Source organism: Paralichthys olivaceus, chromosome 20, assembly GCF_024713975.1.
Source record: "Paralichthys olivaceus isolate ysfri-2021 chromosome 20, ASM2471397v2, whole genome shotgun sequence".
Taxonomy (NCBI): Eukaryota; Metazoa; Chordata; class Actinopteri; order Pleuronectiformes; family Paralichthyidae; genus Paralichthys; species Paralichthys olivaceus.
In genome coordinates, this window is record NC_091112.1 from 18,722,613 (window position 1) to 18,749,013 (window position 26,401).

Below are 26,401 nucleotides of genomic sequence, written 5' to 3' on the forward strand. Positions count from 1 at the left end.
TTGTTTAGAGGCCTGGAATGGCCAGGGAATATATTAAGAACAGTTGCCTTTATCCTTCAAAAACTAAAAAAGAGAGGCCTTGAGTGGGAAATGTACTGGAAACATGAGTTACCATGGTAACTCAATCTATCATCAATTTAAAGGTTCAGTGTGTAAGATTTACACTGTGTATATTACAATGAATGTGAGCTCATGAATAAAAGAATCAGGCCACAACAAACATGGACATTTCATTGTTTACTTTCAACTTCATGTTCAAAAAGTTACATAGTATTTTAACAATTAAAATGTGCTGAAGCACAGCGTCCTACACATCTAAAAGCCACTTGGGACAAATACAGAACATTTCAATAAGCATTAAAAAAGAAACCTGTATATGTATAATAAAAAGTGTAAAACACAGACACATTAAAAATCATTAAACATCACCATTAATGAAAACAAAATGAAACAGGAAATGTACAAAAGTCTGTGGTAGCACAGGAGGAGGAGTGTGTTTGAAACGTAACTGAAGTTTGCTTTAATCGAACATGTTGTCGTCGTCGTCGTCGTCTTCCTCGTTGTCCGACTCGTGGAAGTACTTCACTTCTTTCTTGGCCCGACCCGGCCGATCACGGGATGGCGCACCCATCGCACTCAGGCTGTTGCTGTCGTCGTCCTCTTCATCATCAGATGGAGGTTTCTGGGGTTTCTGTAGAGACGGAGGAGGTGTTAGAGTTAACACTAACAATATAACCAACTTAATACTATCATGTATTTTATCATCAGAGTATAATTACTTGTGTTTTAATGCATTTTACTGTTGTAGCTGGACACAGTAGAGGTACTTTTACTTCAATGGGTGGGTACTACAATCAATCATATTTTGTAAACTGATCATACATTTCTTTTAATGTCAAATAAATGTAGTTGAGTAAAATTCCAATATTTTATTCTGCACTGTGGTGGAACAGAAGCATGTAATTAAAAGGTGAACATTCCACCTCTAAATTTCTGGCTAAATGTGTCAGAGGAAAGGACCAATAGGAATTATCAGGTATCGGATGCCTCCATTACATTTTTAATCAGATTGGTAATTTTGCTTGTGTGTTTGTTAATCATATAATTACTTTCTATAATTCAATTGTTAGACTATTTTATCAAGTCCTGTAGAAAATATGCTTAAAGACTAATTCTAAAAGTGAGTTATGGAAAAGGCGCTGTAGAAGGGTAGACTGATAGATCTGTAGTAGCTTGCTGCAGATAAATCACAACTGATACATCCGTCGATCAGTGACATGTGATTCCAGAAAAAAATACAATGTGTGTTTGACAAACTATATTTCATTACACAGAGCAACAGTGGACGTGCATGAAGTGAGCTGTATAATGTCATTGTTTTCTAAACCCCCTGTTTTACATCTACACATGAATACACAGAAACCGTTTTTAAAATTCTGCACTTTAAAAATCTGTTTTAGTGACTTAAACACTGTTTGCATGTGGACAAGTGGCCAAAACACAGAGGGAAAAGTTTTATTGTAATTTGGTTCTTTTATTTCACATGAACTACAGTCATTACTCAAAGTTCTGAAATCCTTTTGAGTGTAAATATTGAATAATAGATAAAACAATATATTTAATATTACATTGGAAGCTTCGGGTATTTATTTATTTATTCTAATGAAAGAAGATTAAGATGTACAGTATCTGACAGTCACTATAAATGTAAAACAGCTAAAATGTCCATAAATGCATCGCTGTCAAACCTTTATACTTCGTCTATGAACACAGGGAGACACTCACTTTGCTGGCAGGTTTGTTCATTTTCTTCATTGGACTGTACTCGTCTTCAGAGGCAGAGCCCTTCCTCTTCCTCCCCCGACCTTTACCTGCAAAGAGTCGACCAACCAGGACAAAACGTGATCAAAACCTCACCAGGATAAGCACAACATCTATTTTCTGTGATCATGATAAAATCTTCAGTGTACCTTTGAGAGCTGGTGCTGGCTTTTTGGACCCAGTGTCCGAGTCAGAGTCCCATATGGATTTATCTGGCTTCTTTGCTTTTGGTGCTGGTGGCTTCTTCGGTTTGGGAGCTGCGTCGGAGGGTTTCTTAGCTGCTGTAAATCACAGATAACAAGCTGGTCATTAGATCATTCCAACATAGAAAATGACCACTCCACTTAGAGCATCTATATGCTGGCAGATTTTCTCCTCACCATTTCTATTTTGTTCATTAGATTAATATCACTTCGTACTTCAAAAAACGGACTTTCTGAGTGTCAGTGAATTGATGAACATGTCAGTAATCCTCTTTCTGGTGTCACTGTGCAGCAGCTGGGAAATTGCATTAGAGCTCCCTCTGCTGGCAGTCAGTCAACATTACCTTTCTTTGACGGCAGTATTTTGTCAAACGCAGAGCTGCTGGAGTAGGTTGAGAACACGGGGCCGTTGTCGTCGTCACTGTCTGACTTGGACCCATCTACGACACAAAAGCAGACACAAGACAACTTGATGAAGCTCTGAATTATTTACACTTTCTTATCATGGCCAGTGATGCTCTGCAGTCTTAAATATGAGGCTTCTCTTTACATCTGCTTTGACTTTGATTTGATTTAACATTTACGCAACCGTGGCTTCATTACAGATGCTGCTGTTGTCCTGAAGCACTAACAACTTAGTGTGTAACAGGTTTGTTAAATGGCTGCATGGTTCAGTGCCAGAGGATGCAGCCACTGGTTTTTGTTAACACTTTACTACAAGTTAGAATATGTCACTGAAGTTCATATTCTGTATCTAATTTTTTTATTTCAAATGGATTTGAAAAATGTTTTGGGTTATTCCATGTACTTTTGTGTCATATTCCATCTCATCATTCATTTTCCAAACCAACCCTGACATTTACTTTCAATTTTTATTTTGCTTTGTATCAAATATGTTTGTATGTATCAAATATTAACCCACTGGCTTTTTCTGCAATGGGATTGTTTGTAATGGGCCACTACTCCTGTGTCTGTGATTCTGCAGTAGACTCCAGGTGTTATCAGCTATGGCTCCCATAGGCAGTGATGGAAACAAGACTAATTTGTCAAGACAGCGAGGTGAGCGAGCGCCTCAGTTTTCGGTTTGTGTCATCAGAAAACAGAAAGGCAAACTCCTGTAATGGCAATGGGAAAGGAGTCAGGAGACAGGTTTACCCACATTTAAAAAATAACTGCATATTCCCTCTGATTTAGGTGTAGAAGAGGTACTAGTGGCTTCAGGAAATAATCACAGGCTTTCACTTTTTAATATGTTGAAAGTCTACTTTAAATTGGATAAAAATACAACTTAGACCTATAATAACAGTGAAAATGATTTTGGACACATTCTGATTTATAATAATATTCTGACCCTTTACTTTGGCGTTCTATTTGCTGTAATTATCCTTGACGTGTTTAGACGCTGACTTGAGTCCACCTGTTGCAAACTGCACAGACATATTTGGATCAGGGTAAAGGTCTATAAGTGTTCCTCAACCTGCGGGTGTTCTCGGGGGCACAGTGATCTGACTGGAACCACTGGGACTCTCCCGAGAGTTAACCAACCAGTCAAACTCTAAGTAGGCAAAAAAAGGAACTTGGTCAAGGAGACCAAGAACCTGACGGTCACCGTGTCAGAGTTTTTTCTGTAGAGACTAAAGAACCTGCCAGAAAGATGACGTCGCAGCAGAACTCCATCAACCAGGGCCTTTATAATAGAGTGGCAGCTTAGAAACAACTTTGAGTCATTTTTCAGAACCAGTGTAACTTAATTTGCAGCATTGATGTTGCTAGGCCCTTGTGTTTTCAAGTCTGTTTCTAGCAAGTGTCTCAGACAGTGCCCCCCCCCCACCACAGTGGGTCATCCAAGCTTTGGTTTAAAAGAAAAGTCGACCCTGTTTGAATGTTTGTCAAACAAAAGTTGAATTCATAAAAGAAACTATGAAATGAAAGAATGACAATTAAAATTCATTAATAATTTAAATCCAAAACTAGTTGAACATTCGTTTATTAATCCATTGTTCCTAATAATGAAACAGTGTTAAATGAAAAACATTTCTAGTCATGGATTCACTCTGCATGTTCCACAGAAGGTGGGTATGACCTGGAGCCTTTACTCACCACTGTCATTGCTTTTTTCAGAGAAGGCCGACTTGGATGAGAAGATGCTGGTTGTCTCTTTCTTTTTAGGAACAGGTGCAGACCTTCAGAAACAAACAAACCCAAAGATGCCTTTAACAATCAACAGACAGTGGGGAGGTGATGTGAGGGGAGAGAGGGAGGCCAACGAACAACAAAAGATGTTTTAGAGATCAGCACAACAAAAAGTTTGACATGTAACAGTGAAATCCAACTGCCAATTCCCACGTCCACACATTCTATCCAGTCCTGTTTCACTTGTTTATTTTTTTTTGCCTTCATATTTGAATAAGCATCTGAACCATGCTTGTCGTCTTACGTGGTCTTTTTTTCCGGAGGGGGGTACGAGTCTTCCTCCTCATCGTCCTCATCGTCATTATGGTCGTCGAAGCGGTCCTTGGCTTCAGACGAAGGGAAGGTATCTTTGAACGACCTCACCGGAGAAGAAGCCACATTGTCGTCTCCGTTCTCCTCTTCCTCTCCCTCCTCCTCCGAGAAGTCAAACGTGTATTTCGGCTTGGAGGCTGAAAGACAAACAGCAGAGTGTGCGTCACACCACGGTCTTACTGCAGCGGGTTCCACTGCCTTGTACAAGCATTAGTTCTGTTTCAGCTGGGTTGCATCAGACGACACTCAGACACTTGAAGCCGGCAAAGGATAATCAGCCTGAGGTAACCGGAGCTGACTGACTTCTCATTCTAACAGGGAGGAACACTGCGTTTGTCGGGGATTATTTTCAGTCATGGATTCCTCCACATTTGGTGTTGTAGTGACAGTGGGAGAAGTGGAAATAAACTTCAGTGTGAGATCTTGGTTATCAAGAAACACTGATGTGTTTTGTATAGTTTTTGTTTGATGATGGAGACACAGATGTGAGATGAGTGATAGAGAGACGATAGACAGATAAGAGATGTGCAAGGAGAAATATGCAATGAATGAACAGAGGAAATACAACATTTCCTTTCCAATCTTTAATATCTTTGTGAGGATCATTCTTACAGAGGCAGTTAGGGAAAGTCAGGACATTTTTGTCTGTCCTCACTTTTGATGGGCTGTTTCAAGGTAAATACTTGCTTTTAGGGTTCGGGTTAGAAATAGGTGGAGTTTTTGGGTTATAGTATTTTAGTTTTGATTGTTTATGTTAGAGTAAGGGGATACGGAATGCATTCTGTCAATAAGACTGGGGGTTGTGTGTGTGTGTGTGTGTGTGTGTGTGTGTGTGTGTGTGTGTGCATGTCTTTCTATAGTTATGAGGGACAATTTTGGTTTAATGATTAATTTGGTTTGTGAGGTTGTTTGAAGGTTAAGACTTGGTTTTAGGGTTAGGGTCAGAAGTAGCTTTAGGTTAGAGTTAGGCATTAGTTGCAACGGTTATGGTAAGGGGCTAGGGAATGCATAAGGTCAATGAGTGTCCTCACAAGTTTAGAGAGTAATGTGTGTCCAATGTTTTGTCTTCAGATTGATGTAACCAATAAAATACGTAATATTCTCTCAGGTAGAAAACTAAAATCTATTTGAATTTGATCATCAATATAATTTCTGGTAAACGTTCTGTTAATATCAATTACCTGTCGCAGCTCTGCACTAGATGTAACGATAGTAAGGCCTGGTCTTACCTGATGCCCTGTAAGACTTGGTCTCTCTGGGGATGAGCGGCTCACTGTTTTCCAGGTCACTGTCAGAGTTGGACTCATCATCAGACCAGGGGTTTCTCTTCTTCACCTTCTTGACGGGGGTACCTTTGGGTGCTGGAGTTTTTCTTGCCCTAGGAGCTCCTGCAGCACAGAGAACCACACTGTTAACGGTCATTGTACTGTCACTGAGGACTGAGGCGCTCCCTGTGCAATGTTGGATTAGTTCTCTCAATGCACTGCAAAGCATCAAAGAGGCTTTGGGCACAAAGTGTTTTCAAAGAAGACAGACACAGTATACATCGGAGAGCCAACGCTGAATCACGTGTGGAAAGTTGTGGTTCACAAATATCCGTCTCCACTGCTTATCTGCTGATACAAAACAATCTAACCCAGTGCTGTGCCAGTTCCCATTTAAAAAAAAAAAGTTCTAAGTTAAGTTCATAGACTGTGAACGCCACACATGATGTTTAAATGCAGCCTCATAAACTCTGGGTTAAAGTGAGTGCAGGTCATTAGGAGCGTGAAGAGAGAACACAGGAAACTCTAGCACGGTACACTGCACATTGCAGTCAGGGACGTGTGTGTGTGTGTGTGTGTGTGTGTAGCAGTGCAGCGTGTGGTAAAACAGCGTCGTTTCTCCAACGTGAGTTAATGCCGCTCACGTTCATCATTTGTAAACTGATTCGCTCAGTTCAGCGTTCAATAAAAATACGAAAAATGAACACTGCTTACAAGTTCTTAACTTTAATTTTCCTCAAACCTTGGATACGTTTCCCCTCAATAACCTTGTAACTAAAAAAAATAGCCTTTTCCACATTGGGCCTTTTAAATAAACACATTTGGGTGGAAACAGCGAGAGATAAATCTAGGTTGAACAAAAAAAAGCTAAATTGAATAATGTCATGTTAGATGAAACAGATGAGGAAGGTGCTGACCAGGCTCTTTTTTCTCTTTCTTGACACGTGGAGCCTTCGGTTTGGGGACAGAATTTTCTCCTGTTCCTCCCTCTGCAGCCAAACCATCTTCATCAAACTCCAACTTCACCGTCAGATCTGCGTCACCCTGAGACAGAAACACAACTTGTAACATCCCTGACATCACTAGCATCACTAGCTGTGAACTACATCAGCAGATGTTACCTTCTTCTTTTTGGTCAGTTTCTTGGCAGCGTCAGCTTTGAGTGGTTGGGTTGGAGGCGCCACTCTGCGGCCATACGGTGACGGCATGGTCTCCTCCAGGTTCAGCTTCTTCGCTTTAGGTTTGCCAACTTTACCCTTCACCAGTTTGATGGCCCTTCCTAAACTCTGATCATCTCGCTCCTGAGCCTCCACTTTCTGAAGGATATCACAAAGCAATATTTCAGTTATGCTGTTAAGATAAATGTTAAAAGAGAGGAAGTTCTTCCTCTGAACTGCTGGAAGCCTTTTAAAAACAGTGTGAAACAGTGGTTCAGTAAAGGGCTGGCCATATTTTCCACATTCTGTGTCTGCTTAGAGCTGCCTACTTGCAACTACAAACGTACGTCTCACGGTTTATACTAAAAGTAAGGTATGTGTTGGTCTGGTGTTGCATGCATGTGTACCCGATCACATGTTTTATTCCAGTAGCTGGATATACTGTAAGTGCAGCATGTGCAGTTGAAGCGTAGTGTGACAGGTTGACTTTAGTATTTATATTATGCTCAGGGGCTCCTGCCAGTCTGTCCTGAAATAAGATGCAGGAGATGAACCTAAAATATAAACCCCTCACATTTAATGACATGTTCTTTAAAAAAACCACCAACTAATATTTGTGAAAAAGCAACATATTCATACAATTACAAAGTTTTGCCACCAGTTAGCTAGGTCAAAAATGTTTTGTCTGCTTAGGGCGTCATGCGGACGTTTACATCACAAGGTCCACAGCAGACCCCAGTGGATATTGAATTTTGAATTTGCTGGATTATTGCTGCAGGTTAAAGGAAAAAAGTTTTACATTTGGGGGAATTTCATTATTTGCTTCTAGTGTGAGGTTCAATGATACACTGACAGCTTGTCACTTAAACAGGATGCTGCAGCCACAAGCTGGTCATATTAGCCAAAACTAACATGGCTCTCTGTCCAACGGTTACAAATCTCTAAATCTCCTCTTCACTTTTGTACAGATTAGTTGATCCGTGAGCTCTGAAGGTGATAGAGGGTGAATTTTGTTGCTTTTCCAACAGAGCCTGTTTAGCGGTGTGTAGTCCAAATGCTATGAAAGACTAGCTAACAACAATGAGAGAATGAAAATTGAAAATCTGCTCGAGTTTGACATGATGTTGTTTTACTGATGATCAAGTGTAGTGAAAATGTACATGTTGTTGAATTTCAGTTAGTTTTATTACCATCTTTAAATCTGGTTTTAACAACTTAACAACTGAAAGCACATCAACCACTAAACAACCATTAACTTCTAGCAGCAGAGTGAAAGTGGAAATGTTGTTTTGCTGAGACGACATTAAGAGACGAAAACAAAACTTACATCCAGCTCCTCTATGAAGACTGCCAAGTCCTCCTTCCACAGATCGTCTGAGGATTTCCTCTGGACATCGTTCAGTTCTCCTCTCTGCACATCAACACACACACAAACATTCTCTGTGTTCATTGACATCAAACCTACTGCACAATTGAACAAAACACTGAGCGGGCTGGGGGCTGATTATTATTTGGCGACCCACTGATAATCAAATAAATACAAACAAGGGCATCTATAATTACAATCATCAAGTGTCTAGGATGTGGATGTCTTGTGAGATAGAAATGAAAATAAACAATGTCAGTGAAAGAAGTATAAAACAATGATTCATACCTTATGGTCCCTCTGTTTGAGCAACTCCTCCACCTTCTCTTTAGTCAGGCACCACAGAGGCATGTTGAGGATGTAGTTGAAGTTTGGCCCTGACGAGGAGCCAGAGTCCACTGAGCTGTCGCTGTCATCTCCATCACGGTAATCTTCTTCCTGAGCCTGACACAGAAAAACACAAACATTATACCACAGAAACTAACTTCTGCTGCTTTCTCCACCTTCTGCCCTGATTAATGTTGATTTACTGACATACTGTCATTTATGGCACTTGGTTTCGTGCGAGAGAATCTTCCTTGTGTTAAAAAGTTATTGCAAAGTTAACTATTAGGTGTCATCTCTTTCATTGCAATATATACCTATGTATACCACCCATAGTGACCCTAATTAAGTCCTGTTTTTACAGTGTGAGTGTCTGTGTGTAGATGTAAGTGTGAGGTATTTAAACAGTACCTTCTCCTGAGCTTTGGCCCAGGCTACCACTGGATCCGATTCATAACCTTTCTGGACCAGCATGCGAATCAGTTCCCGCTTCGATTTGTTTTCTGTAAGCATTAAAATCCAGGGTGAAAACAGGGAACACAGTCAAACGAACACTATTCCATTAACAGATGATAAGAAGGGTTTTTTTACCGATTGAAATTTTTCCTTCAATTTTCTCCAGGACAAAGCGAGCCTGGTTGGAAAGCTTGGAGGCCTCGGCTCCCAGGCTGCCCAGTAACCAGTCCTTCCTCAGCTTGTAGTAGTTCAGGCGGAGCTCAAAGAACTCTTTGAGGATGTCTTGGACTGAATCGTACCTCTTGAGACAACCCATGTGGTCGAACAGAACCTGAAGATAAAGTCATTTTGAAGAATCAGTTCACGTACTAAAAACAGAAGTAGACCGAGCAGGAAGTGGTTGAACACTTTACCATGGAGTTGCAGGTGAGGCTGGACTGCAGCTTGAAGACTTTGTGAAGACCAGCCGCCTCAGCCTGGGCCAGTTTCTCCTCAGACATGCGGACCACAAACTTGACTGTGGTGTCTGTGTGGTACTCCTTATAATCACTGATGAGAGCTGGGGTTTTGTCGGTGCCCTGCAGCATGGGCTCCAGCACAGACTCCTTATAGGCCTGCACACAAGCGCAAATAAAATTATTTACACTATGACAAATATATAACCACAAAGATTTAAATATCACAGTCAACGTCTTATATCATAAAATATTTCATTTTCTCCTGTGGAAGAAGTGAAATTAAACCCTACTTGGACAGAAAGGTGCAATATCATGCAAAGGTAACAGAGCTGAAGTGTACCTGTGTCCATGTCCTAACAGGAAGCTCTGTGATCTCAATGGTGTTTTTATCTATGACCGACACCTCTCCACTAACCAGGTACTGGTTCTGTCCCAGCTCATGGATCACCCCTTTGAAGTTTTTGTAGCTGGGAAGCTGAATGAGGACAAACAAAGAAACAAATATATTTTAACAAATGCCACAAGTTTTGATTTCATTTTCGGCTCTCAAACTTTTTTGGTTGACTGATTTTATGAAATTTGATGGGACGTTGGATAAAAACAAGTCTTTCTATCAGTGAATTACATAGGCTTTTCAATACTTCCTATGTCTCTCAAAGGCATAGTGAGGGGTGGGTAGTTCAGAACTAGAAAACAGACATCACACAAGAGCCATCCATAGCCTGCGGTGTAAACACCAACTTAATCACGAGTGTAATGACAGTTTACCATTGGCAGGGGGTCCTGGTGGTTGAGCATGCGGTTGATGTTGTTGACGATCTCTCGGATATCGTAGTTGGGGATCTTACACGCCCAGCCTGTTCCGATGCCCTCCGCACCGTTCACCAGCACCAATGGAATGATGGGAATGTACCACTCGGGCTCCACCTTCTGGTTGTCATCGTACAGGAACTTGAGCAGGTTAGAGTCCACTCCAGGGTACAACAGCTTGGCAAGAGGACTGTGGGAAATTACACAATATGAGACTGGCCACCTCAATCATTGAATTTTTGATATGTACATATTTTTCGGAACATTTGGAAATCATGAAAAGCTACATGACAAGAAAACAGATTACCTCTATTCAAGCATTGTATCAACTAAGCTACTCGACATAAATTTTAAAAAAATCGAACTGTTCTATTCATCATCACTTTACCTGAGCATGGTAAAGATGTAACGAGGGCTGGCAGCATCTTTGCCTCCATTGATGCGAGTACCAAACTGACCGAGAGGCTGCAGGATGTTCACGTTGTTACTGCCCACAAAGTTCTGGGCCAAGTTCACAATGGTCATCATGAGAGCTTGCTACATGGACAAAAGAAAAGTGGGTGATCAGTAATAGGGATCATAAAACAAGACAAACAAACTTATTTAAGACCTAGTATGCAGTATTTAAACATATTTAGGAACTTTGGTGGTTAAACCTCTGACTTTTTTTTGGACTTTTTAAGATGCTGCAGAAACCCTGATTATGTCTGACACAATACCAATGTGGCAAAGTAAAAAACTGCAAAGTGTCAAAATCAAGCCACATCAATAATCATTACTCAACACAGGATGGAACATTAAATAGAAATCTCAAGCTAGCCTAAGGACTACTCACCTAACCCATTGTTATAATTCAGTACAATGTGTCATATGTCTGGAAGACAGTAAGCTGACCGTACCTCTCCATGATGGTAGGCTGACATCTCGGCCACTGAACCAGCCAGCTGTGCTACCTTCACTTCCCTCTTGTCGTTCCTCTTCAAGCAGGTGAACAGCACTTTTCTCTGACCTGGCTTCAAGCCTAGAAAAATACCACACACACACCATCAGAGGGAGACTGTACCAATGAAGACAATCTATACACTACACAACAGCCCTTTTCTAAAATCAGAACACAAACAGAGTAAATGGAGTAAATATACAAACCATCAACCAAAGATGGGATGGATCTCTCATTGTCAGAGTTGGAGAACAAAATCAGCTCTTTGTTGATGAAGTCATTGTAGGAGAGGTGTCGGGCCTGAGTTCCATATAGGTATTGCTGAAAATAAATGAAAATAAACATTAATAAATGTACTTCAATCCGTGGTATAATGTTACACAGTGTGATTCTTACATTAAATCTAACAGAGGATTGAGAACACTGCTTCAAATGTGTGTGAGGATCCAAAGATATCAAACTGAAACATCTTCAGATAGATCTTTGTTCCTCTTATCATGCCTATAAGCAAAGCATCAAACCTCTGGCAGGCCGTGCATCCTCCTCTGTCGTCTGTCTTCCATGAAGTTAGTCAGCCACTCCTTCCTGTCATCTGTCTTCTTCTTACTGAAAGCCTGAAACACAACAACCATAATACTGAGATTCAGCCTGCAATTACTACACAAAAGATAACATTACATGTTTATCTTGACATTGTCAACTACATTACAAGTGTGAGAAATGCTTATTTACAGTGATAGAATACAACATCTTTACATTTTTACAGCATTAAATATTAGTGCTTTCCCCCTAAAAACTTCAAGGAAATTAAAATAATTCTTATCGAGAAAATATACATTCAAAATCATATCTTAAATTTATGTTTTCTGCCTCATTTTCAATGGAGAACTAACAAGTCTATTGCAAGAGGGTGAAAACTGGTGAAGATATATATTTTTAAAAAATGTGTATGAACATTTATTTTCTGTAAAGAAAAAAAAATCAGCTCACATAAAAAAATATTTGCTTTTATATTGATAATTGTATTTTGTCTTGATGACCAGTCAAAGCACTTTACAGTAGTTTTTGCCATTTCAACCATTTAAAACCTTCTGATTAGAGGACCACTCTACCCCTGAGTCACATCTAGATAAACAATTAGTGATCCTTAAAAAACACAAAGATAGAGTCGCAAAAATAATTACGTTTGGCTGGGAGGACTGGTGAACTTTTTTTCTAAATCCTTAAAAGATGAACAAACATTCAAAAGCCAGAAAAATGGAGAACATGACGAATCCTCTCAGAGGACCTCATTCAGTTTTATTAAATTTTAAGTACTGATGTTTTAATTAATGGTGATATTTGATTCTGTTTTACACTGGATATCGTTTTTCTAAATTTAGTTCCCCCACAGAACCGTATGGAGCTGTATTGTTAAACTCACCAGAGTGATGGCAGCATCGTCCTCCACGCCACTGTATCTGAATGTGATGCGATGCTTCTCCATGTCAGCAAAGTATTCCTTTGCCTCTTTACTTGTACTTGTTCCCAAACCTGGAAGATTAATGTAACATGGTTAAAATTAATAGTTTATTAAAGAACTACAGAAGAAGAATTTTAATTAAATGAAATTATTGATTTACAAAGTTTACAATGATATGTTTAAAGACGTGAGTATCAAACCTTTGTAGTACTTTATATGCCAGGTTTTATAGTTCTCTGTCTGTTTCTTCCACTCATCAAACTCTGGAATACTGTAGAAGGACTGTTCCTGCTTGTTCTTGGTCACCTGCAGACAACAAATTATCAAGGCTGAGCCCCAGATTTACAGTGCATATCTATATTTTGTGCAAATGCTTTATGTGCCTCTTACTTTGACGATGGGTGTAATAAACTCCTCCAGGAAGGTGTGTTTCAGCAGCGAGGGCCAGTTGTGATGGAAGAAGTTGATGAGCAGACCTTTGATATGGGAGCCATCTTGATCCTGGGACAAGAGTATAGGTGTTAGAAGCATACAACAGCATGATGAGCTTTAAGTCGTACTGAATCTGAGGGGCTGTGCATGAAGCAGGTTACCTGATCAGTCATGATCATGATCCTGCCGTAGCGTAGGGACTTCAGTGACTCTGGGTCATCATAGCTCTTCTTGTATTGGAGGCCAACGATTTTGATGATGTTATTAATCTCAGCATTTTCCATGATCTGTTGTCAAAAAGGGTTATGGGTCATAATAGAGCTTCATTAGGCAAGATTTCTAATGATCATTTTTAATCATATCATTATGTCAAAGAAAAGTTGCTTTCAGCTCATAAAACTGCAAAAGTATGCAAAAATTCCACATTAGCATTTAAAGTGAAAGTATATACAACCCCTGCAGCAAAACTCCTTAGCTTTATTTCAGACTTTAAAAGTAGAAAAATGTTATGGTAATTGTTGCATATACAAAATTGTTAGCAATTTACTACTTCAGTGCTTAGTAACTTTCTTTCGGACAGATATCACAGCCAGAGTCTTTCTGTACTTCATTTAGGAATTGAGATGAACTCTTCATTGCAGATACAGTGAAGATCTATCCACAGATTTTCAATGATGTTCAAGTCTGGGGATTGAAGATGTCATTCCAAAAGCTCCTACTTGTGTTTCTTGAAGTTGTGTGTGGTGGATTTTGAGTTATGCTTTAGATCATTTAGAAAAAAGTCTCTTTTTAGTTCTACTTTCTTCACTGACAACAGGACATTTACTTCCCTGCATCTGCACAATGTGTCTTGTGCTGCTGCCTCCCACACAAACAAAACAATAAATCCCACTTATTTCAACACACACACACGCCAGTAGTGTAAAAAGAGAGCATTGTGACATTTTTGAAACATTGCCCAGTAACCCACCTGCTTGTGTGTTGCCTCTCGCACGTTTAGGATCTTTCCTCTTAGTGGAAACACTCCATAGCGGTCACGTCCTATGACTCCCAGTCCAGAGACAGCCAGAGACTTGGCTGAGTCTCCCTCAGTGAGGATGAGTGTGCATCCACCGGAGTGTTTGCCACCTAGGACACAAATATGGAACAGGGCAGTTTTTAGCATTGAATAATCTGTATGTCAATTCAAAGGATGAGATTAATTGAAAATTGCTATGGAAAATTGCATTCAAATGTCCATTAACATGTCATAGAGAATGGTCTGACCATGACCCACTGTTTACACACCGGCATCGTTGGCGTCGTCAAGTTTGGGGATGCCTTTGATCTTGCTGTGTTTCACAGACGAGCACTTTTTATTTAGCTGTGTCTGAGCTTTGAACTTCACCCAGTTGAGTATACTCTCCACAATCCCACAGTTGGTTGCCTGTGGGTGACAAAAGAGACTTTTGAGTGACAGGTGCCCAAATACTTTACAAGAGCAACTAACAACAGAGTGGGGAGTTAAATGAGGGAAGTGTACTTACAGCGCGGATGAACTTTTCTGACAGAGGGCACTTGGACCCAAAACTTTTGGTCTGGAGTGTCATGTTCTCCTTGGTCTGGGAGTCAAAGGAGGGGTTCTCAATCAGAGCGTTGACAAACACCCAGACGTGGTTCTTCACCTGAGGTACAGATGAGGAAAAAGGTTGATCAGCACACAACTGCAGTGTGACCAATGCATTTACCTTGATTTAGAAATGTAATCAGTTGAGCCACCTGGAAGGGTTTCACAGTCACTCCTGCCTTATTCTTCTTCTTCACCACTTCAATAAGTTTGGCCACAATCTGGTCCACCACATAGTCGATGTGTCTGCCACCCTGAAACAGACATATACAACAATTTTTTTACTCTACGTCTACTCATTCCACTGCAACCTCTTTTCACTCACTGGTAGTTCACTGCTACATACCTTGGTCGTGGCAATGCTGTTCACAAAGCTGATTTGCTGGAATCCTTTTTCACTCATGGTGAGGCAAACCTCCCAGCGATCATTCACAGTTTCATTGACCACCTTCAGGGCCACACCCGTCTCATCCAGTTTGTCCTTCACATACAGATCCACATAGCTACGGAACCCAGTGATCTTTGGAGGCAGGACAGGTTCAAGTTAAGAGGGTTACACAAGTGAACAGCAGCTTTGCATTAAATACTATTTACTCCCAATCACCAAGAGTCATTAATGACAGAAAACCTGATTTCTGGTTCATAATGAGTATAATCTTTGACACAACGACACATACCTGGCAGACACAAGAAAATAACTAACATGTAAACTTCTTTCCCAACATTAATCATCTGTCATATTCATGTCTGTCAGAGTTGAGACTAAAGATGTTAGCTTTAGTGTTTTGCAGTTTAACTAAGACAGTGTAGCAGAGAAGAAGTGTATAATGAGATTGACACTTACGGGTAACTTTTTGCCATTCAGTGTAACCTTAACTCCTCTGCAGGAGCCTGCTATATCATATGCTCTGCGGGTTAGAAGTGCTACAATATCCTTGTCCAGCTTCTCCATCTTGAACTTGGACAGGTCCGGCTGAAATGTCACGCAGGTGAAATCTTCCCCGTCAAAGAATTTGATCTTGGGGTCAGAAGTTTTGTTCATGTTGTTCTGCCACGTCTGAGGAAAACAAAACACAGGCAATCACACACAAACTCTTGTCTGAAACATTTTTTGCTTCCACTTGAGTTAAATAATTCTTGTGTTTTGTGTAGGACCCTTAGAAACACCCTTACTATGTCCAGTGCATTTAGACACAACAACAGTGACAATAAAAACACCCTGTGTCTTCCCAGTTCTGCTCATAAAACCCTCAGGGTGTGAAGCTCAAAACGGTGGTAATATACACAACCTTACCTCAGGTATGACCAGATGTCAAAACCCTATAAAACAGTAATTCATTGATTCAAAGAACAAGTGACAAAAATCTGTGGAATTGTTATTAAATGTGCTACAATCAGGTCAAATCAGTCTGTAAATAGACAAAACCTTCACCTGGGGGTGACTTCACCTGAGCTGACTATGTCTATTTTAACAGCTTCTAAAAAGTGTAATCACAATTAAGGAGAAAGAGACCTGCTGAAACTACTGTCATACTATTACATAAAAAACAAGAAAACACTGATACAGAGACAATTTTAAGGGGGACAGACCACTAAAAAATATCAATACAGAGATATTAAAGCCAGGTATTTTATATTTCAGAGGAAAAGAGATAATTTTACAACAGATAGAAACATAATCTGTAAAATAAGAAATAGATTTAGTCTAGATTTATAGCCATACTAAAGATAACCAATTGATCCAGGGTTCTTGTGTGACATAGTTGCTGAATTCAGAGATGAGTTCAGCTCCAGTACAGCTGATCTCTGTCGGTCAACTCTGTAGCTACAATATTGTCATTCACCATGTCAACATGAGGCCATATGTCCCTCCAACAGCTGAGGAAGTAATGTGAGAAAAAAAACAGGTCATGGTAACAAATTCTTATCCAGTCGGAATCTTCACCTTTTACCAATGTCAACTTCTCCAGACGAGGGGCGATTCAAAAGACGAATGTTTAACTTTCATAAGCTGCATTTGAACAAAAAAGTACTAGGAATTAGAATTTTAAGATCAAGCATCACTACCCCTAATTTAGATCCAAGCCCCTGCAGTGACAGCTAAGTTCCTGTTCGTAGTTAATTGAAAATGCCGATATACTTTTTCTCCCCTTCTCTCTCATCCCGTTTCCTTACACTGTGATTGTCAAAATTAAAAATGCACAAATGCCCACTTTGATGTGGACTATTTGTATGAAGACTGAGGGAGAGAATTTCTGTGACAGACAGGTTCTTCAGGCTCAGCAGGAGAACAACTCAGGGGCTGTTGAAGAAAATCCGCCAGTGAATAGGTGATGATGAATGAGTCACCTGAGCTTCTCTTAACTCTGATTAACAGACTCAAATTTTTACTTTAACATGCTCTTTGATACACTGCCCTGGCGTCATTTGTTTCATGATTTCAAATCAAACCATTAACAATGATGGTCCTCTATAGAAGCTTTGAGAGTCCTCCTCACCTGTTTGAAGCTGTGTCTGTATTCCTTGCAGGCCGTTTCCACCGTGAACTTGGTACTGAAGATGTTGCAGAGTTTAGCACCGTACCCATTTCTCCCACCTGGGGGCAAATAAAGAGTTAGCACCACAGAGGTTAAAGTTCACCTTTCTGAGCTGACTTTAACAACCACCAATAAAATATGTCAAGGTGGCTCCTCTCACCTGTGACCTTTTTCTCGTCGTCGTCGTAGTTGCTGGAGGTGAGCAGGTGGCCAAAAATGAGAGCTGGGACGTACATCTTCTCATCCTTATGCTCCACCACGGGAATTCCTTTACCATTGTTCCATATGGAGATTGTGTTGGACTCACTGGTGGATGCAGGGTACAGGGAAATAGATGAGTTACAGAGGCGACATAAATATCTACAGAGTAGGGGTGTAACGGTGCACAAAAATCCCGATTCGGTACGTATCTCTGTTCGGTACGTTTTTACATAGTTTGCAGAGGGTGGCCCTGCTGGTACCAACAAAGTCTCCACTGTGGAGAACTCTTACTCTTGAGACAGAGGTTTATAAAGGGCTGGTGTGACTTGCTGGCAGTGAATGTTATGGGGGAGAAGCCTAGCACTTGTCAGATCTGGACTTGAATTGACAAGTGGACTCCAGTTACTGTTTTAAAAAAAGCTTCAGATAAGTGAAACATTTAATCTTTAATGAGAACACAAAAGGACGAGTCAAACAGATCTGAACCCAACAGTGAGCTGACAACCTTAAGATGGGAAACCAAAAAGTTTTCAGTTCCATTAGCTGTTAACTTCAGTCGAATAAGGAGTATGTTCATGCTGAGTTTATGATTTGGGTGGTTAACGAAAGAAATCTGTCATCGACACAGCTCCCATACTGCCATTCACCATGGTAATGGTAAAAATGAATGAAGCTAGACTCAAAGAAAGAGCAACAGCAGTGAAAGACCATGTGTCAGACAGAAGAAGAGTCATTAACTCTATATCCTTTCTGTATCCTTTCTTGTGCACAAATGTTTTACTCACACAGGAAATCTGACCTCTGTATTTATCTGCAAGTCTGGGAGCACCCAGGGAAGTGTCATTCTATTATTTAGCAGACTTAAAGGTAATGGTTGATAAAGTGAAGCTGGAATCCTGTGGCATGTGACGGTAAATATTTAAATAAGGATATTAATTTAGCTGTATCGTGATGGGGACAAAGTGCTGTGGCATCAAAAGAAGAAATTAAACAGATCAGGAGGTTTATTAACAGAAGTAAAACAGGGTATAAAGTTGCTCTTTAATAAATATCCTTGACATCTATCATTGCACTCCCTCCCAGGTACGTGGTTTGGTTTGTGGTTACTACAAAAACAAAGATATTTGAGTTCTTAATAAGCTCGCCCAGTAGAGAGGAGCATTAAATTCTCTATAAAACCACATTAGCAGCAGGGACCAGAGGGCTAATAGTATCATTTATACAGCGGGGGAGATTAGAGACAGCGGCGGCTCAGCTGAAGGACATTCCGCTGTTTAAGCAGTCATATTTGGAAGCAGTTGACAGGCTGGAGGTGAACCGCATATAAAACAAGAGCCCAGTGCATTTCAGAACAGGCTCATTATTCTGTATACTGCCTGGATCCATTACTCAAACCCCCTCCATCTACTGCATGTATTCACCAAACCCTGGAGGCCTGGAGCTGATAGTACTTCATTTTGACAGAAGTACATATATACTGTCTGATAATTATATCATGAAGCACTGCACTCACGGGTCGATGGTGATCTTAATGGCAGTCATGTTCTTGTCCCTTTGCTTGTTGTCTGCTGCATTGACTGGCATGGGGAAGAAAACAGAAAAACATTTTAACACAAGAAGCCTTCATGAAGCAACATGAACAAGGGCCTGCTAATATTGATTATTTTCATCGTCCATTATTCTTCTGATTGTTTTCAATGTACTGTTTAGTCTATAAATACATCAGAAACGGAATCTGAATTTCTGAACCCAATGTGACGTCTTCAAATTGTTTTCTTCTCGCCAATAAACCAAAAATCATAATATATTTAGTTTACAATTGAATAAAACAGAAAGAGAAAGCAAGGGAAGCTGGAAACTAATCGCAACTGCCTTAAAAACTTAATTACTTAAAAATGCTGATTATTTTCTGATTATTAACCAATGTATATAAATCAATACATATTTTCTGAGCTGCAGCAAAATTAAAAAAAACTATTTCAGAGTCACGCATTGACAGATTAAATAAAGACTCACTGAAGCATGGTAAAGCAAGACTGCTTCAAATGAGTCCTCGCTGGCCCCACACACACGTTTAGTGAACTTCTTAATACCCTAAACACTGGACTCACTGCATTCCACAGCGCAGACGGTTTAGTCCTCTACATGGAAGCCCCTACAAGTGAGTTACTGCAATAACACCATACCAAACTCTATGAACTCATTAAATTGATCATGAGTCTAAGTTGTTCCAACCTAACCGATGCGACAAAACTAGGAGGGTGAGTGACATGCTAATCATGTTTGTGCTCATCCACAAAGACCTGAGATAGGTCACTGTGCCTCCTGAGTATTTACGCCGTATGTTGTGGGCTGTAATCTAAAGCATCACCTGCATGCCTGAAAGAGTTCATCTACGGAGCAGAATAAACAATTAACACCTATTCCACACAAATGGCCTTCACTTCACATGTCACATTTGATTTGATTATAATTCAATAGACCTTAATTTACATTTACAAATCTGGTAGCATCTGTCTGTGTTTCCCTGCCCTGCAAACAGTTCAATCCCCCATCATGCAAGATGAGTGTGTGGAACCCAACCATTACATGAAATGTAAACGACGTCATACTAAAGAAGCGCTTCACCCCATTTACCCCATTCAAATGTTTTTTGGCGATCCCATGGGAGATTGCCCTGTGATGTAAACATGCACAAACGTGTGATGTGATCTAAATCCTAAAGATGATGAATTTATTGGTCAATAAATCCACATACAAATTCAATAATTCTGATAAATTAATAATTTAAGACATCCATCAAAAGAAATGTCAAAATGCATCGGTTCCAGTTTCTTCGGTGTGAGAACTTATGCTATTCTTAGTTTTACAACACAGTAAACCGACTCTGACTGGGTCTAGGACAGATGGCAGAAAAGAAACTAAATCGGAAAATATCCCAGATGGCTCTGGGTTGTTGTGATTGGTCTTTTTTTCAGTAGCACACCAATTAAACAGAGTTTTTAGCTGATTGATGCCTCCCTCTGAAAATGTGAGAAACAATAACCATCTTGATGAGAGTATCCACAGTAACACTGATCAAAAATCACGTACGCACCAACTTGGAAAAGTTTAGTAACAAAACAAAGAAAGAAATAGTAATTTCAGACATGCTTAAGGTCACTGGACCTTTTTTTAATTAGCTGAGAGTGATTCTGCCTTAAATGTAACTACTCTGGCTCCGAGCCTCTCGTGTAATTACTTGGACACAGCGATCATTTTCAGACAATGGAACGTGTCAAACACAGGCTGAGAGGGCCAAGTATGCAGATCACTGACAACACTCAAGAACTGGTGCACCTCAGCAGTGCAGCATCACTCCTACATTTTACTGAGTCATTAAAAGGAACATGTAACAAAGACTGTACAACTGCTTTATTAGCATTTATTCATCCAGGCAAAGCTGACTGTGCATGCTTGCTCTTCATTCAGTGACAATAAATGAGACTGCAGCTCTGACCGTGTGCTGCTACAAACACTGAAATGATTTTTCACATATATCTCTATTCATGCATTCACACATAGACACGCTCACAGAGGGAAACTAATCTCTCTGTACAGTCCTAGATCAGTGCTGCTGAGCACAGCCAACACCACACTGTGAGCGATGCTGACATTTTTATAGACTTCAATATTCCAGTTAGAGAGGGACAATCTCAAATGACAAATGAACCATTGTATTAACTGTGTAGATGAGGGTGTCAGAGGAAGATGAGCGGTGTGCGTTCGCTTACCGAGAATTTCATCAAAGATTTTGTACAGCCCGGGAACGTAGGTGATTTCCCTCTGGTTCATGCCGATTTCTTCGTCAAAAACCCACATTTGCTGAAAGGTAGAAAATAAAAACAGGATAAAAGACAAGAACTTGTTGCTGTTAACTTGAGTCCCAGAGATCAAGTGAAGCTATTTTTTATTCTGAGCTATTGGCTGGACACCTCATCGCCCTAAACAAATGCAGACAATCAATTGTCATATTACTCAATAAGGAACTGTTAGTTGCTGTCCTAAAACCAGCCACCAATTATTTTCTGTCAAAAGGTGACAAATTAATTGACTACTGAATTTAAACAACGCTGTTGTTACCGCTGCCAAGGGGGTTATATTTTTGACCTGGTCTGGTTGTTTGTTTGTCAGTGGGATAACACAAACAATTATATTTTTTGAAATTTGGTAGAAGGATGGGATAAGGGCCAAGACAGAACCCTTAAAGCGTCTGACTGAAACAAAAACATGACAATCTATAGTGTTGGGAAAATAATAAGAAATCAAGTGTAAGCATAAGCCGTTTTGAGACCGGTACTGCAGAGGACTGTCCACAGAATTGGGTCCAGTCTTTTTTGGAGTTTGCCTTTCACACATGAACAACGCAGCTGCAGATTCTCTTTAGCACAACAGCACAGAAATCTCCGGAGCCTTCAGGTGAGGGGTGGTGCAGCATGCAGAGGCCGGCCATAACCTAATAATTCCGTAGTGGAGATCATGTGTTTTTGTTTACAGAACATCGACAACAGTGTCAACCTTTATCACCAAAAACTCCTTTAATATCTTCACCACTGCTTTTTCATCCTGGGATGTTTGTGTTTTCGCATCTTTCGCACATTAGAAAAGTCATCAACACACTGATTTAATTACAGTGAATGCTGCAGAGGATCTCTTGGTATGTTCTGACTTTCTGCAGAGTTTTTACTGAGGGGCTCGCTGAAGAAACTCTGCAGAAAGTCCAAAGGCTCTCTCTCTGATTAGCAGGTTGCCCAAACATTCTCTGGAGGGGCTGTATGTGAGAATGTTCGGAGGTTCTCCAGAGTTCAGTGCATGTTTAAAAACATTGCTGCGCACTGAACACATGTAAAATTTAAGTCCATGCGATCAAGGAAGAACTTATGTAACGCTAATGGCTGATATAACAGTCATGTTCTATAATTCATCTGTACAAGCACCAGCCTTGCAGTTGCTTTCTGGCCTGGAATTTGGAATCATTTGTGTTATACTTGTTCACACATGAGGGCTGTTGCAAACAAAGCCACGATGCTCACACTATGTTCAGCATGTGGAAGTTGTTAACGCTGGAAGTTAGACATTACAGAGAAGTTGTTCACTGCAACATGCTGCTTCACTGTCTTGTTTTTTTTTCCTCCTCAGCGAGGAAGGAGCACAAATCTCTAATGTTAGTGTCAATCCAATATTCAAATGTCTTCACAATATTTGTGGCTTCCGAATGATCTATGTGATAATGGAGCATCTCCTTGGTTACAGAGCTCTGTGGGATCTCATGACTGGTAATATGCAAAAACACAAACACATATGGAGGAGGGAATATTTTGTCTGCCTTGTGTTCGTCTACTGGCTCTGCTGGTGTAATGCCACATTTCACAGTTCACATAGCCACTGATCACAGATGATGAAATATGCTGGTGTCATCTTGGCCAAATGGCTAAACATTGCTGTGGTCTATCGTGAGCCATCATGTGGAACATCCAGAGCATTAGTTTGTCATACACCGGAAAATCCTCACAGCAGAGTGCTCTGTGGGACTTTAAGATGTCTAGTTGTGCAACGATGATAAGTTGTTATAAAAAACACTACTAATATTCATCATTTACAGGTAGGCTACAGGAAGTGTATTTTTGTGACAAATTCCAAAAAAATAAGTTGAAACTGTGCTGAAAGATAATTTTCAGTCAACAGCTCCGGCAAGACCATGAATCTCTAGAAGAGCAGTGCTGCTTCTGTAGCTAAACCACAGCCAGTGTGGCCCAGGTGTAAGAAAATCTGATAACATAAACTCACAAGTTAACTCTAGCAGTGTTTAAGAATGACAATGAACGTCTGAATGTCTACAGCAGTTTGCTCAGGACTCACCGAAGTGATGGGCTCCACGCTGCCGATATACGTGTCTGGACGGAGAAGAATGTGCTCCAGCTGGGTCTTCTTCTGATACACTCGCTCCACAGACAACTTGGAGCCCGCCTTTTCTTTCTTGGCTCCTTCCATCTTGCTGGCATCTCCTCTGCCGTTCGCTGCCTCCTGTTTGACAGAATTGTTATAGTTTTTAGTAGATGCATGACTCTGTTTGAGCTCCGAGCCCTGTGAGAAAACACTGTGCTGTTGACACCAGATTATCAGTGTTCACCACCACAGGGAGGAGGCCTCGTCCTCTCGTTGGCTTCACAGTGATTCTGGTGACAGATAAAAGAAGCAGAGTACTGGCCACTAGACTGTTGGACGGTGGAGGGCTATAAGGTTCCTAGCGAAGTGCCCTTTCAATCTCTCTCTCTAATCTAAACCCAAGTGTATTCGAGAAAATTAAATATCTTCCCAGTCTTGGTGACTTTTAGCTGCAAGATTTCCAAATTGTTTTTTAAATTATTAATGAAAATAAAAAACTAGTTTTAATATCAAGTGTTTTTTTTATGTTTTACGCACATAACAGAAAAACCTGCCGAGCATGTGCATGCCACAGTTTGTCTTCATGTATGATAATGCTCTATGTGCAAAGCAAAAGTACATCAGGCAAGTGTTCTAAGATGTAAAAAAAAAAAAAGTCCTTCAGACAAGATATAAAAGACGCATGTGAGCTTAGGGGTTCTTTTTCTCCACCACACAGTCCAAAATAAAACCTGCGAGAGTCTCACAACTACAATGCTGGAATGTGTTGAGATTTTTCTTTGGTTAAACAAGGATAAAACTGAGGTCATTGTTTTTGGAGACAGGACGATTTAAAATCAGTGCTCAGCTTCAGTCGGAAGAATTAAAAACCACAAACCAAGACTCAGACATGAACTTCAATAGCCATAATAACACAATTACAAAGTCAGCCTACTATCAACATAACATACAGAGGATTAAATAACTTGGAAAGGATATCCATATGTTTTTATATCTCCACTTGTCAACAGTGATTGGTTTATAGGTCTCCAAAAAATATATAGTTCGGATCCTCTGGTATATTATTACTATATTACGAACCACCCAGAGCCCTGAGGTCTGCTTGCTGTGCCCAGAGTCAAAACTATACATGGAGAGGCAGCGTTCAGTTTTTATGCTGCACATTTGAGGAACAAACTCCCAGAGAGCTGCAGGTCTGCAAACTGCCTGTTCTTTTAAATCAATGCTGAGGACTTCACTGTTCGCCAAAGCCTTTTCTAAAATCTAATAATTACTCATTAATTACACCGTCTGCACTGTTACATTTTCCTTTGAATATCTTATGTAATTTGCTTATTTATTTTACAAATTCACCTTCTCCAATTTATTCTAAGATGTTTTTTTATATTGCCTAATGCTTCTGCATTTTCTCACGGTGCCTTCCAGCAAAGCACTCTGATTTTGTCTTGAACAATAGAAGCCATCACTCAGCACGTGTCTATCCTCTTACTGTCCATATTAAGAGTGCAGTTAATGGTGTTAATATCAGCAGATGCTGAGTACTCGCTGACAGATGGATGGTACTCAAAGCCTGTCAACCTGAGAGGGATCTGAGAGGGCTGGTGAAGTGTGAATGATTCTGTGATAAAGAGGGTCAGGGTCACCATCGTGGTTCGTGCATAAAGTGCACATCGTTTCAAATAACAACTGCACGTATCCTCCCTCGGTTTGACTGAGATCGTCTTCTGAGTAGATGTTTGGTTGAAGTCATTTACAAACTAACTGCGCTCCTGACGGCCGACGTGATGCGTTTAGGAGCCACCGGGGAACAATAAAAACACCAGGTTCGTATCGATGAGCGGCTCCGTTCGTTGTGTGTTTACTATCAGAAACAGTGTCCCTAACATTATCAGCGATGCCGCGAGGTTCTTCCGTCTAAGGCTGTTTCAATCCTACAGATCACCGTGAGTTTGAAATGGACGCAACATTTTGGCGTCACAACAAACTTTATTCGGAAGGTGTAAACTATGGCTCCATGAAGCTGCAGATGTGTTGAAGTGTTCCCCAGAAACCCGAGGACGCTGCACCGATCAGCTGTTGTCTGTGGCCCTTTGTATCCCCGGTATGAATATCAATGGAGACCGCAGCTGTCTGCTCTTCACTGGACCGGACACACAGGGGATTTAAATGCTAGCTCCAGCTTGTAGCAACGCGCCGCACCGTGCACGAACACAGTAGATGCTTTGTCTCGAAAAAAAAAAACTCCTTGTATCATGAAAACAGAAGTTATTGAGGAAGTTGTGTACCACAACCAACTTACCAACCAAGCCAGAGCCCCGCTTCCTGCTGCGCCGTTGGACATCTTCCTTTGTGATCCTCGTCTCTGTAGTGATGCTGCTCGCGGTGCGTTTTCAATTCCAGAGAAGTCAAAAGTCCATCCGCATAACAAAGGTCTCAGTGGCTGAAGGCGACACGGAGCTGCTCGTCTCCCATGTTGTGCCCTGGTCTGCAGTGAGGGTAATCCTGTTAAACGTCTCAAAACAAGCCGAGGAGGGGAGTGTGTCGCGGCTATTGTTAAAATCGACGAGCGGTGGCACAGCAGGCCCAAACTTCAACAAAGATGCTAACGCGGCTGCCAGCTGCTAAATAAATACTGTACAAAAGCGCATGTGTGTGACTGCGCGATTCAACGTGAAAGCTCCACGGAATTGAACATGAGTTTCACTGAATTGCTCCGGAAACGTCCGAGTTAAATAGTTTTCATTTAGAAATGAAAACGACTGTGAGCTAGCAGCTACATCCGCCGTCCGGCTCCGCCATCTGCAAGACAGACAGCGAATCGTCGCCAGGATCCACTGACCAATCAGGCGGCTGCTTTTCAAAGACACCGGCACTCCGGCCAATCGGAGGAGTGGACCTTTAATGACTCTTTATACAAATGGGTCTGTTTGTGT

General features: G+C 40.7%; 1 protein-coding gene across 3 annotated transcripts; it reads right to left on the bottom strand.

Annotated features, from left to right (window-relative positions):
* Positions 1-224: 224 nt before the first annotated feature.
* top2b (DNA topoisomerase II beta) lies at positions 225-26,380 on the bottom strand. 3 transcript variants are annotated; one of them, XM_020090612.2, is made up of 36 exons: positions 25,768-26,380; positions 23,442-23,606; positions 21,317-21,407; positions 19,057-19,120; positions 17,503-17,648; positions 17,304-17,401; positions 15,650-15,862; positions 15,152-15,325; positions 14,958-15,059; positions 14,726-14,863; positions 14,487-14,625; positions 14,170-14,327; positions 13,361-13,486; positions 13,158-13,268; positions 12,968-13,073; positions 12,729-12,838; positions 11,827-11,919; positions 11,512-11,626; positions 11,265-11,386; positions 10,754-10,902; positions 10,324-10,555; positions 9,896-10,030; positions 9,511-9,711; positions 9,233-9,428; positions 9,053-9,144; positions 8,606-8,761; positions 8,279-8,362; positions 6,916-7,110; positions 6,712-6,838; positions 5,759-5,917; positions 4,462-4,666; positions 4,125-4,207; positions 2,369-2,464; positions 1,971-2,102; positions 1,786-1,871; positions 225-691 (listed from the first exon to the last, which is right to left on the bottom strand). In XM_020090612.2, exons 1-36 carry the CDS (start codon positions 25,807-25,809, stop codon positions 521-523), a joined length of 4,812 nt encoding a protein of 1,603 aa, XP_019946171.2. In that variant the 5' UTR covers positions 25,810-26,380; the 3' UTR covers positions 225-520. The 3 variants fall into 3 exon arrangements, with proteins under 3 accessions (XP_019946171.2, XP_019946172.2, XP_019946173.2); XM_020090613.2 differs by having other exon boundaries at positions 1,971-2,099; positions 25,768-26,304; XM_020090614.2 differs by lacking the exons at positions 17,503-17,648; positions 19,057-19,120; positions 21,317-21,407; positions 23,442-23,606; positions 25,768-26,380 and adding an exon at positions 16,100-16,125.
* Between the last annotated feature and the right edge of the window lie 21 nt (positions 26,381-26,401).